Here is a 17,925-nt window from a genome sequence, read left to right on the forward strand (position 1 = left end):
CATTACTTAAGAGTAGCCTGTCAAAAGAGGTTAAATATTCTTTGGGAAACATGGTCACTCACATCCTTGAGATGTCACAAATATATTTAATAAAGGGAAGATTGGCTTGATAAGAAAAACGTGATTAACTTGCATCACCAGAAAATGTTTTTCTTCTGTTATTCCAGTTGAGTTTCCACAAGCATTCATAAGCACTAGCAAACCTACGGGCAATAAATTGCTGCAGCCGACACATAAAGACACCAAGGGAAGCAGGGAAAATGATTGCTGATGATTCGTTCTAACTACTTGACCTTCTGACCTCTTCTCTAGATATATGACCAAGATGGGACACTACAGCACTTTATTGATGGTGGGGAACCTAGTAAGTCGAGCTGGATGAGGTATATCCGATGTGCAAGGCACTGCGGAGAACAGAATCTAACAGTAGTTCAGTACAGGTAAAGTATACCTTGATTTACCGCTTACAAAGCCGAAGCCCTTTGCCTTGCATATATAAATTCAGGCTTGCTGCTAGTTTTGAAAAAAATCCTGCAGAGTCCTGAAGAACTCTGCAAGGACTGGCAGGAATTTTTTTTGCTAGGTTTGTGATATCTCCTTAGTTCTTTTAACAGTAATTTCTTGAGAATTCGGGAAGAAAGATGCTAGGAGAAGGCCTTTTTTCACTCACTGCATGTGAGAAAGTTACTTCCACATCATCACCTGAACTTTCATAATGGCCTGAGTGAGCCCAGAGAACTCACTGACTCGGAGTGATTTCCCCCGCAGCAGACGTGTCCACACGTAAACAGGGGTTTAGAGATTCAGCCCCAGGTCGCTTGCCTTCAGTCCCCTTCGGTCTGGCTGTCTCCTAGGGAGAACAGTTTGATTTGTACAAAGGCATGGGAAATCAAGAACTCTCAACACTACCAAAGCTGCTTTTCTAAAACCATTATGCTCGGCAGCCGTGGCTGAGTCACAGCAACCTCTTCTGATCCCTTGAAAGGTGCCAAAGCGTTTGGCTTTGGTCCTGCGACAATTCAGAGTACGTTTCAGGGGATGAGGTAGTTCCGGAGCATAGAGAAGGCCCTGGTCTCCTGAGATGTTTGGGCAAAGCCCAAAGGGTAACAAAGATGAGGTGAGCCATCCCCATTGCCCAGAGTCTCATAGGGAGGCCTGGGGTGGGGTAGGGGCATAGAAGCAGGGTGGATTCCCAGAGCCTAAGCCACACCTGCCCAGTGCACCTGTTGGTCAGGCATTTCCATTTAATGCTAAAAGCTGGAGTGGAGACAAAAAGGCAAAGACAGATCCCATAGGAAAAAAGCCCTGCCACTAAGCCTTCTTTTCTCAGAATCCCTCGAAAACATGTGCCCTGTAAATATATGACCTCAGTTATAAACAGCCGTGTTCCCTTTCGGATCAGAAGCAACTGTTTAGCTTTACCAGGCACCACAGACACATCAAAGCAGAAGAGCCCTTGCTCGGCAACTTGGAGTCCTGCCTATGACGATTTATTTTCGTTCTCTTTTTTTTTTTTTTTTAAATGAAGACTTAAAAAAAAAAAAAAAAGCTTTATTCCCCTTATAGGTTAAAGGCTGCACAAATCTGGCTTGCTCTCCAAAGACCTCCAAATTCAAAAGGAACATATTTGGGCAGCATGTGACTCACTGCCTTGGTTTCCTAGGCAGTTATCTTTCATTACATAAGGGTTTAAACGAACTTGTGTACGACGGGATCTGGTTACAGTCTGTATATGGGCTTCACCCACCTTCCCTGCAGCTGCATCTCTGTCATGAAGTTTTTATAAAACTCGGAGCTAGAAAATTAGTAAAGGTTGTGCTTCTCCATTTGGCAAGAGATAGATTGGCTGGTTCTGTCATGGGCACCCAGGGAGCTCTTGAAGCAAATTCTGACTTTGGGAAAATAAGAAACCCCTACGAGGAAGGTGGGTATGAGCAAATCATTACCTTTCTGTCGATATTAAGTGGGTTTTATTGCTCCCTTTCCTGATGGCACTTACACATCAAGTTCTCTCTGCCGATCTGTTTTCGATTACTTCAGATCTTTATAAAATGAACTACAAAAACACAATTTAAAAACTGGCATCCGTCACCAGTGACCACGTCCAAGAGTAAGAAAATAGAAAAGTTGGACCCTGAAGAGCTAGCCTAATTTTTATTGTACATGAATGTCCTCTTCACAAAAAGTCAGCTGGTTTAGATTCATTCTGTTATGATTTGTAATATCTAAATGGAATTTTCTTCAAAGAACCCTTGATTGATTGACCCTTAGCTGAACGTTTTGTTTTTATTTTGAGGCTGACAATAATGTTTGTTGGCGTGTGTTCTGCTTCAGCTGCGTTGGGACGCCATGAAGCTATCTTTATGAGTCATCCAACCACAATACTAAATACATGTCAGCAAAGGAAATATTATCTGAAAAGGGAAAAATCCCTTTGATGTGCTTCAACATGCAGAGATTTCTGCGAGTTTTGGAAGCTCTGCCCGCTTGTAAAGAACGGTGTACGCTTACACATTTTTTTCCCCCTTTCGGCCTACTCTGTGCCTCAAAAGACCACCCATTGCTCGAAAACAGTTCTGCTCTTTCAGCGGCAAAGTGTGTCATTTGGTTTTAGCACATTCATTTGCCGGGCGCTGTGTTTATATTAAGGGAAGCCAAACCGAGAGATGAAATGTTACAAGGGTGAAGTACAAAGTCGACTCAATTTTTCTCAAGTTAGGAGATGCCAGTGATTTATAGCCCGGCTCCAATTTTGATTTTTTTATGTAGCAGTGGAAAGAATTAATAAAATGCACAACTCTTGGAGGTGCGGAGGGAGGAAGGGGAGTGAGGTCCGGACAGCTGGCTGGAGTTTTTGTCAGATATTCATAGAATGTTGGGAAAAAACACTCTGCTTAGCTAGCAGTGCCCTCGTGAGACAGAATGGCAGCAAGTAAGGAAAATAACAAGATAAATGAAATTTTTGCAGCTGCAAGTAAAATATTGAGAATCTGCACTTTTTTTTATTGATCTTTATGATCCTATTGCCAAGAGCCACTTTGTGGTGACAAAATATGTTGACAAGTGCATATCTCACTGCCATGAAAAATGTGGTGAAGGCTTCGCATTATGTCTGCAGTGTTATACAAGGAACAAATTGCCCTGCTACGGCCAATTCCTTACAGAAAGGCTAAACTTAAGGTCCGCCGACCCTAAACACTTTTATCTTGAACTTGAGGCTAATATTTGTAGCAGTTCTTCATTGAGAAAACCCGTCGCAGGCTCCTCTTTCTTTTAATCTGTAGATTTTTCTTTACAGTGCCACAGCTGTTATAAAAAAAATGGTTATTTCTTGGTACCTTCACTCCATCATTTCAGAGTGTAATCTTTCAGCCAGAGTAAAGTGCTCCTCTTGTATTTACTGAATTTCCATCCATTTCACGTAAGAGGGTTTTTCTCTTCTCCTGTATCAAACTTTAGAAAAAAGGCAATGGGGAAGACTTTTATTTCTTTCAGTCCTTATATCACAAAGCTGCTTAATTTTATTACAAATTAGAGAACTCCCAATGCCAAGTTGTAAGAATATACGCAACACTTTCCCTTCAAATAAGAAATCAATAGTATTAATTTATATGTGAGGTTGAGGCACCAGAGTCTGCAATTTGCCGATAGAGAGAATCTTCTCATTAGTATGAGATGGAACTTTTTTTTTTTTTTTTTAATGAACTCTTCCTTTCTGCTGTCTCTCGGGCCAAATATCTTGTCTCTTCAGCCAAGAGGTTCTGTGGAGGGACACTGTGGAAATAAACTGTGAGCTATTTATCATACCAGGTTACAGGCTCTAATTGGTTGTTGGGAATGATAAGGTGGGTGCAGATTTTATTACAAACAGAAACTGTTTAGGTGGAAAGCTGGGCAGAACTTTTTCGGGGCAATAAAAGTGTGGATGGGGCACATGAGTCCTACCGATTACTAAGCTGGGTTTTCTTTTGTTTTGAATAGGTCGAATATATTCTACCGAGCCTGTATAGATATTCCCAGGGGTACCGAGCTTCTGGTGTGGTACAATGACAGCTATACGTCTTTCTTTGGGATCCCTTTACAATGCATTGCCCAGGATGAAAACTGTAAGAATTTATTTTAGCTCTGAATTCACATTTCCAAATACCTATTTCAAAGCTAACTTTTTAAGAGTGTTGTTTGAAACTCCTGAAATGCGGTTCACTCTGCTGTGTAACACAAATGTGCACGTCTGTTCCATCATTTTCTTTTCCTTGTATGTCCTTTGCTTTTTCACAGGGAGTCTTGACTTGTACAGGCCAATTTTTCTTCGCCTGCTTATGATTTTAAAACCTTTGTCCTTTGTCCTGGTTTTAAATCATTGCCAGCAGAAATGTTAAGGCAGTTGGTATTTACTGAGCACCTACTATGTGTCTGTTTACAAGAGCAGCATAAGATACAACTTCTCCTCTGAAGGGGTGCACAGTCTTGCTGGAGTTGCATTATTTGCAAAAATGAAATAATGAGAAAACACTGCTGTTTAATCAGGAGTAACACCCCTCCAGTCGATTGGTTTTGCTTCCTCTTAAGTAGTCATTGCAATGAGAAATGGTAGGAAAAATCACAGACGTATGGTTGAGGACTTTGTCTCTCTCTAAGCAACTTAGTCTAAAGTGAACCATGTAATTTTCTTCTATCTTTCTTACCATGGCAATCATTATGTTTAAAAAATAATCTAATGTCTAGGCAGATGCAAACTTTTGCAGCAATTTTCACCTAAACTTTATATATTTGTTTTTATCAATTCTTTGGGAAAATGTTATGAAGTGATTTCCAGTATTTGGAACAGAATTAAGTGATTCTGATGTGCTTCAGTGAGAAACACTGGTTTTAATGACACTGTTTTTTCTTGTCATCAAATTGACTAATCTGTGAACTGATAATTTGGAATTATACAGTAGAAAAAGACGCAGAGAGAACAGATCTATCTAAGAAACTTCATTTTGGGAAAAAAATGTGTTATTTTAATTTTTCCTTCTCTACTTACTTTCTCTCACACACATATAAACTCCAAAAAAGTGTTTGTAATACTACTGATTGAAATGCTGATCAGGTATTTCTTTTCCATGTTATCTTTATTTTCTTTGTAAAAAATAGAATCCTCAAAAAAGCATATTACTCTCAACTTTCCTTTTCCACTTTACCCTAACCCCAAACCAATCTCAAATCAAAAAATGAATCTCTGGACATGTAAGTACATTCTTCTTACTTCCCAAGTTTCCATTGGAAAGTTTCTTTTCTGCAGTCCTACTCCTGTTTGAGGGAGTGTCTGTTTCATAGGAGAAAATCTCAGTGTTGGACATGAGTGTGTGGTTGGTATTACAGGCAGAAATGGCCATGGCGGCCAGCGTGCTTTGTCTTCCCACAATGGCTCCATGCCCAGCTCCCCTAAAACTAGATGTAGATCCACACACGGAAAAGCACCAGTATCAACTCCCCTGATCTGCTGACATGGGCCTGTCTATACATTAGAACCTTGGTGTCACTTCGCCTTCTAAAGGATGGAATCTGATCCAAAAAGATTCCAGAAATCTTATAAGACCTTCTGTTTCCTCCTTTAGTACAGCCTGCTCCAGACTCTGAAAATATTGTGGTATGTGTGTCAAGGGATGTCTGGGAGTAAACATATCAAAGTCTAGAGTTGTAAAGTACATGGCACACAGTCCAAAAATAAATTCATTCATTCATTGATATTTGTTGAATACTTACTAAGGACCAGCAACATTGCTGGGTGCTACAAACATAGCAGTGAACAAAACAGACAAGAATTCCTGCCCTCCTAGAGCATAGAGTCTAGTAGAGGGAGACAGATTATCAACCTGTATATGAGTAAATAAATAATTTGTCAGGTGATGTTAAGTGTCATAGAGTTAACAAAGCAGAGAAGGGGTGAGGAGTGCCAGGAGTTGGGAGTTGCAATTTTAGAGATGATCGGGGTGGGCCCTGCTAGGAAGGTGGCCTTTGGGCAAAGACTTAAGGAGATGAAGGAACAAGCCATGTGTTCTTTGGGAGCAGAGTATTGCAGGCAGCTGGACTCAAAGTGTAAAGACCCAAGATGGAAATGCTACTGGCCTGTCAGAAGAGCATCACAAAGATTGACATCGGTGTGTCAGTTGGAGTGTATTGGTTGAAGTGGGGAGGGGTTACCTTAGATTTGGGGGAAGGGATCTCGTAGGGCCCAGGAGGTCACTGTCAGGACCCTGGCTTTTACTCTGTGTGCCTTGGACAAAGGGGGTATTGCAGAGTTTTGAGCAGAAGAGTGATATGATCTGACTGAAGTTGTAACAGGATTACTCTGGCCACTGAGTGGGGACCTGACAGTGAGGGTGAGGATGGAGCAGGACCCAGTTAGAGGCTCTTGCTGGAATCCAGTGGGGGGAGGTAACGGTGGTTTGGACCAGTGTAAAAGTGGTGGAGGTGGTGAGAAGTGGTTGGATTCTTGATATATTTTGAAAGTAAAGTCAACAGCATTTGCTGACACATTGGATGCTGAGTGAGAGAAAGGAGTCAAAGATAACTCCAGGGCTTGGGTCTGAGGAGCTGGATGGATGGAATGGCCATTTACTGAGTTATGAGTCAGACATGGGAACTGTGGAATGACTGCTCAGGGAATGTGTTTCTTCCCCTTGACGTGGATCTCTCGGGTGGAAGTCTCACATCTACGACATTGCTTCCACCTCATGATGGAAGCAATGTCCTGTTACATGGACGAGAGGGATTTAGGGGCTGAGCTGGAGGATTGGGGGTTGTATGTGCCATTCACAGCCACCTGACGATGGTGTCTAAGAGTGTACCAGCTGGTCTCCAGTTTCAGTGTGATAGTGCCATCAAAAATGTACTTTCTGGCAACACCAAGTGCTTTGCTTCTGAGGCCTTCTTTCTCCCATTGTCCAACCTGTGTGAAGCATTCTTGAGGTTGCTGATTAGAGTATTGAATAAACTCTCCCGGGGCACATGTTATGTATCATTTAGCACCTGAAATCCTTGGAAGAAAATTCACAAAGCTAACGCACCTCGAAGTATTGTGGGTTCAGTAGGTAAACTATGCAGCTCTTATAGGTTGAGTTCAGAGCTCTAAGCAAGGGTGGAGGGAAGTTTAAAGGGAATTAAGTCATTGACTAAAATGCTCAGCAGTGACCATCTCCCTCCCCCCTAAGGGTATTACAGGAATTTTATTTCCGTTCTTGTCTCAAAGTCATATATCTGTCATGTGATTGGCCACCCAGGAAACCAGCAGAAAGCTTTATCAGAGGGCGTGGGGGGAGAGATATGACTGACTCTAACCCGAAGATGGATTGTCATTCCATATGATTCACGGAGAGACCTAGGGATGCTTTATAATGAGGGATCCTTATTCTGTACTGAGAAAATACTGTGTGATTTAAAAGCACAAATGTGTGAAAGGGCATGGACAGATAATTTAACAGATAGCCTTCTGCAACCCTGAGTAATTGAAATCATCTCAATGGGATTAGCAGTTTGAAGACATATCCTACCGAGTTAGCCACAAAATAAATTAGGTACCCTAAAAAGAAGCTTCTTGAGATCAAAGACTTATTTGACAAAATGCTTCCACAGAGCCTCCTTATAGTGCTATGCACACAGTAAACAATTAATACATGCTCACTGGATACATATTGAGAATTTTGTTGCCATTACTAGAAGGGGTACATAGTTCAGCTAGATTTTTTTCTTGGTTAATGAAATTGATACATGGTCCAAGACATTCAAGGAAAATATGATTTTACTTAGTGAATAATACTTATTAAGCGCTTTCATTTATAAAAATATCATTTTCTTCTCATGGTTCTTTCAACAGCGAAAGTACACATTTCCTATTGAGCATGTGGGCGGGTTCAGGCTTCAGTCACTGGCCCCTCTGGCAGCAGCCACGAAGCAGTGGGACACGCTCACTGCCTGGAGGAGCCATTGAAAGCAGCCTTGCCTCAAAGAGAAGGCAGCGTTTCACACAGGCACTTGGGTTCTGGAAGCAATTCCTATGTTATTTTCTTAAAGAAAAAAACAACCCATCGTTATAAGTGTAATAGAGCTCCAAAGAGAGCGCAGCTCTGTCCACTATGGGCCTTTCAGAAGAGCCTGAAGGAACGCCTGTGTCGACAGATTGTATCCGCAAGAAGGAATGAGGTTCCCCAAAGCTTCCAGTGGGGGATTAGCTCCTGCAGAGTGTAAAGACCATAGTGTATTCATATTCATTTCAGAGGAAATTGAAAAAAGAAACCTGGGAATAAATGTTAAACACGTCTTCCTGCTGCTTTTTCTGTCTTGGCATGTGAAGCTGAGGTAGCAGAATGTGACACTTGATGGCAGCGCAGAGGTTCGCTGCACTGGAGTAAACTCTGCCCGCAAGAGGCCTGCCTTTTTCCTTTGATTTTAATGAGCAGAAAATAAAAATTGGCACCTCTGCACGGCGCACTGACCCCACCATCCCACCAACAATAAGGAACTAGGCCCCGGATAGAAAGGCCCCGCTCAAGCCTTCTACCTATGAACATTGAGGCGATTACAGTATAGTTCAGTCCAATGAGAACATCTGTGTGCAAGGCCCTGTGGGAAGCATTGTGATGGGGTACAAAACCTCAGACCCCGTCCTCAAGGAACTCCGTGTAGGAGAAGGCACGTAGCAAAAACTACAACAGCAAACCTAACGCAGGTGCCATGTGAGATGGCCGTAGCAGCGAGCCTGGGCTAGGCGGGTGTTAGGCTCAGTCTTACTGCTGTTGGGAGGGGCCCGGTTCTAGGCTCCTTGTGCACAGTGAGCAGCTGGGACTGGATCCTCACATAAATCCAAGAACCAGAAGTCACTGTTTTGTCCCTTAACGGGACTAGAAAAGTGCTACCCTCAAGCCAATAGGCCATTGGTGAAAAAAACAGTATGTCATGCTCCAAAAAACCAGCCCCAGCTATGGGAGGATACAGGGTTGGATTTTGCCTTACCTGCCAGTTGTGGAAACCCTGGGCCAAAAAGTAGTATAAAACTTGGCTCAGAATGGAGGAACCTGTAGGGTCCTAGAACAAACAGAGGAGAAGTCACCCCAGAGGGATGTCTTGGTATCTGCACAGGACTCTAACAGAAAGCAACAGCCACTGAAAACACCTTCACAGAAGGAAGTGGCAAAAGACACAAGGAAACCCGTTGTCATGAGAGATTTGACCTCTTGGGCTCCTTGATCCCAGCCATGCTTTAGGATTGAGGCCCTCATTCCCCCATTTCTGGGGGTGTAGAGGGCTGAAAGGTGCTCCCAGATTTATACTGCCAACCCAGACCTCTCACCGGAGCCCCAGGATCTTGTCTACCTGTCGAATTCCCACCTGCACTTGCCTGTCTCAGAGGCGTCTCAAACTAAACATGGTAAAGTGAAACCATCCTACTCTGTCCTGCAAGCTGCCTCTCCCCCAGTTCAGTACCTCTCACTCCCATTCATCCAATTGTTCTTTCTAGAAACCTTGACCGCTTGTTCTTTCTCACCCCTTCTATCCAATCATTCATAAATCCCTGCTGATTGTGTATTCTTAAATGAGTTTCTTTTCATTTCTGCTGCCACCTCCCGATCAGCCTCACCATCAGCTTTGGCCTGTACCCCTGCGGTAGCCACCTGCATGTCACATTTTCCCTTTTAGTATCACAGCAGCCAAAGTGAAAATTCACTGATTTGTTGATTTTATTGTTTCAGCTTATTCACTTGTTTTGTTTTTGTTTTTGTTTTTGCGGTACACGGGCCTGTCACTGTTGTGGCCTCTCCCGTTGCAGAGCACAGGCTCCGGACGCGCAGGCTCAGCGGCCATGGCTCACGGGCCCAGCCGCTCCGCGGCATGTGGGATCCTCCCGGACCGGGACACGAACCCGTGTCCCCTGCATCGGCAGGCGGACTCCCAACCACTGCGCCACCAGGGAAGCCCTCACTTGTTTTGTTAATAGGTAGTTCGGTTCCATAGATCAAAATACAGAAAGTAATATGGGCATATTAATTCTTCTTCCAAAAGGCAATCAGTTGAAACACTGTTAGGTGTCCTTCCAGATGTATTTTTTGCCCATTCTCTCATTTGAGCATATTCTCCCTCTCTTTCTCTGGCGCTCTCACTCTACCCCTCCCCTTGTATGCAAATAGCAGCATACTATATATTCTTTGTTCTGCACCTCGCTTTTTCATTTAATGATACATATGCATTTAAAGCATAAATCTAATAACCTTATACCCTAGCTTAAAACCCTTCTTTGGCTAGCCATTACTCTTATAATCAATCCCTAGTTCTTTAATATGATAGCCCCTGGGCTACATATAGTTTCCAGACATGTTTTGTATGGCTCACATAGTGTTTTGCAAAAGATCGAATTCAAACATCTTTATGCTGGCCATGCCCTATTTAGTTTGCTGAAGACCACACCGTCCTCTGTTGTATTAACCTCCTTCCCAGCACTTATTTCTGCTATGTGCCCTGCCGCTACGGGCATTGGGAATTGTGCTGCCACCTTCTCCAGCCTCAGCTACAGCCCATCTCTGCCTTGTTCTCTGGCCACATGAGTCTGCTTTCCATTCCTTCCATGCCCTGAGCTCCTCATCTCAGCATGCCATTCAGACTTAGTGACACAGCTGCCAATGTGTCATCTCCTCTCATCCCCTTTTTCCTCCCTTTGCACCTGTCTGATGCTGTGTACCCTTCAGGACTCACGTTCAAGGTCACTGCCTCAGGGAAGCCATCATTCCCACCCGAAGTTTAGCCATCCCTGTTAGACATTTTCTTGGCCTCCTTTCTTCTCTGTCATACCACTTATTACACTTGTAGCAACTGTATATCGTCAATTCTAAAATTCATATATTTTTCACATTTTAATCTTTCTGAACTTGCTAAGTGTGTTATAATGATCAGTGACTTAAAATTAACGGTGTGGCTTGCAATTAATGGAAGTTTAGATTTGATGAAACTGAGTAAATATTTACCTGTAAGGACATTTGTGTAATATCTGTCTCTGTCACTACAGTTTACGTGGCCTGAAAGCCAGGGCTGTGGCTCTCTTGTTCCCCTGTATCCTCAGTGCCAGCAATGTCAGGCTTGTCACTGATGCTCTGTACGCATTTGTGGACTGAATGAATGGATGAGGGTGTAAAGTAGGACTTTGTTGTATAGATCCTGCATTGCATTCTCTCAGGGGTTTAATTTTGTAGGATTTGATGAGTTTATGTTCTTTCCTGACTAAATCCTTTAGGGCTTTGAAAGTTTGCCCTCTTTCCCTTAACCTTTGTCTTAATAGACTGAAGAGATTGTACTTGCTCATTATGTCTTCATGTAGAAACGCCTTCATCCTTTTGGAGAATTGCCTTAGTCGTTTCTGGGCCTTTTGTAGTGGTCTGGACTGTCATGGCTTGGGATAACATAGTGTTTTCCGATTCATTTCTTGTCCTCTTATAATTCCCTGTGTTTTGTTAATACTTTTGTTTGTTGGGCCAGTCAGACTGGTATTAGGAAGAATGATCCTCTGTGTCCTTTTAAGTCCTGCTTAAAAAATTGTGCTTTGTATCTAGACCTCTAGGGTCCTGTGGAAGTATGCAGGCGCTCTGCAGGACAGCTTCAAGAGCAAATATGGTTGCTTTCATGAAACGTATCCATTCCTAGCCTTACTTTTTTTTTCTCTCTCTAAATTATATGCTCATTTCATTCAGCAGGATTGAATTTATTCACAAGTACAAGAAAAGATCATGCCAAAAGCAGAATATAAGTGCAGGTGTCGCTGCTATATCTTGAAAACATAGTATGTTTGTCTTGAAGTGTCCCATAGGAGGAAAGAAGACAGAGAATAACCATCCCAACTCTTATTACCTAAATGCTATTATTTTCATTAACTCAGATCCCGTTTTTCCCACATCATTATACAAACCGGTATAAGCTTTTCTTTATCACTATTTTGACATTGATTATTAAACTTAGAAAAATCCATTGACCCACACATTCTTTTGTTTAATAGAAAGGTGGTGTGACCTTAACAATTTTTGAAAATGAATTTATTGGGTTACTTTCCAGGAGCTTAAGTGAGAAGTCAGCATTTATAATCTATACTTAGAGTATTATTTGTATGATTTCCCCTAGAGGCATCATATTCCTCTTTCCAGCAGTGAGCTTCTGGCTGGTTTTCCTGCTCTCTTGCATGTTGATGACATCTTCATTCCACAGTCTCCCCACCCCGCTTTCCTTCCTGCTAGTCTGGCCTTCCCAACCCGCAAGAGCTTAGTGTTGCCTGAAGACTTGCGGGTTTCCCTGTGCTTTGTCTCTTCCGGATTAGTTATAAACAGGCTAAATAAGATGAATTTTACCCTAATCTCTGACAATGCTGCTGTTTTGTTTTTTTTTTAATTAAGAAAGAGCCAAAACATAAAACATTTCTCCTTTTCTTTCAATATGTATTTTAAAAGTCACAGTCTGTGTACAAAGATTTTTTGAGAGTCTGAAATGTGTGCACACATTTCATATTGGTTATACACTTTGCCCCAGAAGTTGAAATTATACATAAATTTTATATGCGAAATATATACATAAATATGTCTGTACATGTGTATATAGGTGCATATATAACATATGTTTATGCATGGGTATATGTATACACACACACAGAGCTCTGTACTAGCTATAAAATGTCCTTTTTATTTTTGCAACACAGCTACTGAGCAGACACAGAATGGGAGTGTGGTCAGAAAAAAGTGCCTTGGAAATCAGAAAGCTAAAGCTTCCAGCTTAGCTGTATCCTTGACCGAATGTATGACCATGGGCAAATTATTAGACCTGCTTGGTCTTTAGCATTTTCTTTTCCTTCTTTCTTTTTTTGGTAATAAGAGAGGGTAGGATTAGATCAGTGGTTCTCATCTCTGATTGTATATTAGAAGTACGTGGGGAATTTCAAAAAATGCAGATGCCTAGGCCCTACCAAGAGATTCTGGTATTTAAAAAAAAAAAATCTCCCCTGTGAGTCTAATATGCATTCAGGGTAAAGAACTGCCAACTAGACAAACTAGGCTCTCCCCTGGTCTGTGAGTCTCTTGTTTTATTTCTCCTTCCTAAGACAGGACGGACCAGGCCAACAGAACCCTGTAGGATGAGCTATTCCTTTTGTTGGATTCATCAAATACATGTGATTGTGTAGAACACTCAGAGTTGAAGAGTCCTTAGTGGCACCCCATTAACCTCCACACGTGGTGTCTACCTGTCCACTCAAGCGTGGAGCCTCCTGGCGGTCACGGTCCCCTACCACTCTCTTTTTATAGTTGAGGACGCCTGAGTCTTCGTGCTTCGTAGGACTCTCAGAGATGGTCCATGTCAGGAAAGAATGAGAGCTCCCAGTTCATGTATTTCCTCCACGTGGCCTTGAACTAGTGACCAACAGCCATAGTTTACTTCCCATCACTAACCTTTTTGCCAGTCATCCTTTTTAAACTTTTTGGTCTCTAATTTCCCTCTGTTGACCACCCTGTAACCTTTAATCTCTATGATCTCTGAAATACCAAGAAATACATTTTATTGACAGAGTGGTTACTTAAAAAAAGAATAACGGTTTTTAAGCATATTAGGTTCTAATTACCTCTGAACCTGTGGGTTGACCAGTAAATACATGATATATATTATTAACACAATGGCAACTTAAAAAAAAGAAAGAAAGAAAAATTTCACGTATATTAGGGTCCCCTCCTCAAAAATGTTTCTTTTAATTCTTTCCCCACTCCCACTGCCACCACCCGTACTTGAATCCATCTTCCTTCATTCCAGGCTCTTCTTCTAGAATAAGAATGGTGGCTGTTGTTGATGGTAGGCCCTGTGATGAGCACTTTCAGTATCTCATTTAAACCGCATAAAAGGGGGGTTAAAGATAAGGAAGCCAGGGCTCCTAGAGCTCAACATCTACCGAGTGGCAGCCATAGCATTTACTAGCTGCTGTCTATGCATTATCACACCCAATCCTTCCAGTAGCCACTTTACATTTTACCAAGGACTAAATTGTGGATTCAGATGTTCTATATTTTCCCACAGTCACAAAGGTATTACAGTCAGCCTTCTATATCCAAGGGTCTGCATCCGCAAATTCAACCAACCACAGATGGAAAATATTTGGGAAAAAATTTCCAGAAAGTGCCACAAAGCAAAACTTGAATTTGTTGCATGCTGGCAACTATTTACGTAGCGTTTACGTGGTATTAGATATTATAACTAATCTAGAGGTGATTTAAAGTATCCGGCAGGATATGAGTAGATTATATGCAAATACCGTGCCATTTTATATACGGGACCCGAGCATCTACAGATTTTGGTATTTGCGAGGGCTCTGGAACCAACCCCCATTGGATACCAAGGGATAGCTGTGAATAGTGGAGTTTAAGTTTAGGCTGTCTCGACCTCTAAGCCATAATGCTATTACTGTTAGGATGGTTACTTCCATTGTCCTCATTTTACAGATGAGAAAACAGAGGCACAGGGAGATTGCGTAACTTGCCTAAGGTCACCAAGCTGATAAAAGGCAGAGTCAGGATTTGAACATAGATCTTTCTGATTCCAAAGCCCGGGTGTCAAGCACCGAGCTCCAAGATTGAGTACTCTGTCGCCTCCCACTCTTACCTTACACACTGCACCCTGTCTGTGCATCGTGCCTCACTTGGGCCCTTCGTGAACACTAATTCTTTTCTTGCTGTTCCTCTGGTCAGAAACAGTCAGTGTCTATTTCCTAGGCCTGAAGTCTTCTGTTTATTTATTTGGACATTAAAGGCCCTCTGAGATCTGCCCCCCGAAAGCCCACGCTGTGCTCGGTCAGCTCGATTCCCGTGCCATCCCACCAGCGTGCCAGACTTCTGTCTCCAGGCGTCTTTCATAGGGTCGCCTTCATCTCTTCAGCCAGTTTTTCTTGAAAACCTGTTTTGTGCTGGCAGGGTTGGATGGAAGGCCTGAAATCCTGAAGGCTTGAATCTACCTTCTCTGCTCAAGGCCACCCTCTCTGGGGAGCCCCACCTTTCTCTCCCTGTCTCTTGCTGTACCTACCATCTGAGAACCCCCAAAACTAGGCTGCAGTGTGGAGCCTCATTATGGAGTCTTTTTATCTCAAGTCGTAAGTGAGCTCTGTGAGGGCAAAGACCATGTATGAAAAATCTCGAGCAGAAAATAGGTGCTTAATAAATATAGGCATTGAATGAGTTCATTTGTGTAAATTGTGCTTATCCCCTTAAATCAAATTGTCTGCTCTATGTCCATTCTGAGTCCAGAAAAACCAATTTTTAAACTGTTGACTTATAGGAATTTTTTAGAAGTGTGTGTTATCATGCTTATTTGAAGGGCTAATAAAACTGATCTTCTCAACCCCTTGCTGTTCTCCCAGTAAATGTCCCCTCGACGGTCATGGAAGCCATGTGCAGACAGGACCCCCTGCAGCCCTTCAACAAGAGCAGCAAACTCTCCCCCGCCGCCCAGCAGCGCTCCGTCGTCTTCCCGCAGACTCCGTGCGGCAGGAACTTCTCCCTCCTGGATAAGTCTGGGCCCATGGAATCAGGATTTAATCAAATCAACGTGAAAAACCAGCGAGTCCTTGCAAGCCCGACCTCCACCAGCCAGCTCCACTCGGAGTTCAGTGACTGGCATCTTTGGAAGTGCGGGCAGTGCTTTAAGACTTTCACACAGAGGATCCTGTTACAGATGCACGTGTGCACGCAGAACCCCGACAGGTAACCCCACCTCTCATTGCTCGCCGGCTGTGTTTGCTTCTGAGACTCACTGCTTGCCTTCCTGTCGCCTCCTCCAGTCACACCTCGGGGAGAACTCTGTGATCAGAGGTCTGCATTCTGGAAGGTCAGAGAGTAATGTTGGGCCCCTCTTTGGCTTTATTGTGTAGAAGGGCTGCATGAACAGTGGCTGCAGAAAGGAATCTGCTGTCGCTTTCCAAACAGCTCTGCCCAGGTCTAACGGGAGGCAAAATAGAAGGCACATTGATGAATATCATAGATGGAAAAATGAGGTCAGGATAATTAGAATCCTCTCTGTCTTCCAAAGATAATATAGCTGGCCACTCTGCTGCTGTTCAGTCGTCTCAGGGTTCACCTCCAGTGTGCCGTGGGTATGAACTTAATTAAGTCCTAAGAGGTAATGAATTGGAATTTTTTGCTTAGTACTATTTTTCTTCAGAGCATGCAAACCCATAAATCCTGCAAAGCTGTCAAAAGGAAATACCTACTCTGCTAGTGATGTGGAGGAAAACAGATGCCACTTATTCAATAAACTAATATCCACACAGAAGAAAAATGTTGACTAGATACCTCAGAGTCAAAGTTGCTTTGAAAGTTTGTCAATAAAGAATTTTATGGCCATGAACTGAGGATGAAATTTAGCTGAACAAGTGAATTAAAATTTCAGGTACTCTGACGAGTGGCACAGTAGATATAATGGAACTATTATTTATGAGTCAAAACTGGTTTATTCGACAGTCTTGATAGCTGGGAGTGCAAAAGACAAAAATCAAATTAATTCAATAAGAAAGGACAGTGTTTTATCTCCCCTTCACATCCTATGAAAATTTGATTAAACCCCAAATATCTAAGAATATTTTGAATATAAAAGCAGAAAGTAAATTTTGGAAGTAGGATAGGAGACTCGAAAGCAGGACTCCGGAATTATTTTCTTAATTTGGCCACTGATTAACCTTAAGCCACTCAGCTCTCCTTGCCTTATGATATACACCCAACTCTCCCCTCCCAGCTCTGCAGGATACGACAGTGTACTCAAACCCAAGCAGGCAGGGAGGATAGACGTGTGGTGGAGAGGGGGTGAATCTTTTCAGAAATAATAATGATCCATTTTAGGGTACATGTGCACATTTACATGTGTATATATTTTTATTTGTGCCATTCTAGAAACTACTTGCTTGGCATCAAGCATTGCTGTGACTGATTGATGTTGAAGCATTTGTATTACAGCTGTTAAGGCGGTTGTGTCTTTATAATCTTTTACCTTCAATAGGAGAGTTGCCTGGTGAAAATATCCACAGACTTCTGCATATCTTAGTACTACTGGCTTTAGAAGGGACACAAAAGTTTTGAAAATGTTTTCCTTACTCCAACAGGGTTTTTTTTTTTTAAAGTCTGCTTTCCTTGCAAGTATACAGATAGCCTCAAGATATATCTATTCAGAGTTTGCAAAGCATTTTATTTTTTTAAATATAAAAATGCATTAAAATCTTGTTATTATAAACTTGCTTTTTGAATTGAATGAGTTTAGGTGTATGGATCTGTTACTTGCACAGGTTCATTGTGGTCATAGTAACTGAACATACAAGGTAAGATGAAATGATAGTTGAAAGTTTCTGGATACAGTAACAGAAAGCTTAGCTTTAGGTATGATACAGTTTCATGCTGAATGTCATATAAAACAATGAAAATATGTCTTGGCAAACAGAAAGTTAGCAAAACAGACTATTTTGTCTGACCCCAGTTACACTTCGAAAACTGTATGTGGATTATGGTTTAAGTCCCTATGAAGTCTGTCCTGTCAAATAATAATGTCAGAATTTATAAAGCATCTATGTAATCTGTCAGAAAAGTACCCTACAAATTAGAAACCTTAACATGTACAAAATAGACTTCCACGAGAGACTGTTAGGTCATCGCTGATTCCAAGCTAATCTAGAGTTACTGGCAAAAATCCAAGTGGCTTGAGACTCCCATCCAGTGCGAGACCCTGGTGGGCTTATTTGATGCAGATACCCAGGTGTTGTTTGGCCAGGTTCCCAGATGAGGTGAAGTAATGTGCTTGATATTCAGGTAGATCACCAGGGTGGAATCACATTATTAAAGCAGTGGGTTCCTACTTCTCTCTTCCCTGTGCTTTGTTGGTGAAGACTTAAGAGGTGGT

General features: G+C 42.2%; 1 protein-coding gene across 1 annotated transcript in view; it reads left to right on the forward strand.

Annotated features, from left to right (window-relative positions):
* Positions 1–17,925, forward strand: part of PRDM6 (PR/SET domain 6) — a 99,999-nt gene that overhangs the window by 67,928 nt on the left and 14,146 nt on the right. Inside the window, exons 4-6 of the mRNA XM_065874390.1 lie at positions 313–440; positions 3,982–4,106; positions 15,404–15,746. Of these exons, the coding sequence (XP_065730462.1) occupies positions 313–440; positions 3,982–4,106; positions 15,404–15,746 (596 nt within the window). The remainder of the gene's footprint in view (positions 1–312; positions 441–3,981; positions 4,107–15,403; positions 15,747–17,925) is intronic.

Source organism: Phocoena phocoena, chromosome 3 (genome assembly GCF_963924675.1).
Source record: "Phocoena phocoena chromosome 3, mPhoPho1.1, whole genome shotgun sequence".
Lineage (NCBI taxonomy): Eukaryota > Metazoa > Chordata > Mammalia > Artiodactyla > Phocoenidae > Phocoena > Phocoena phocoena.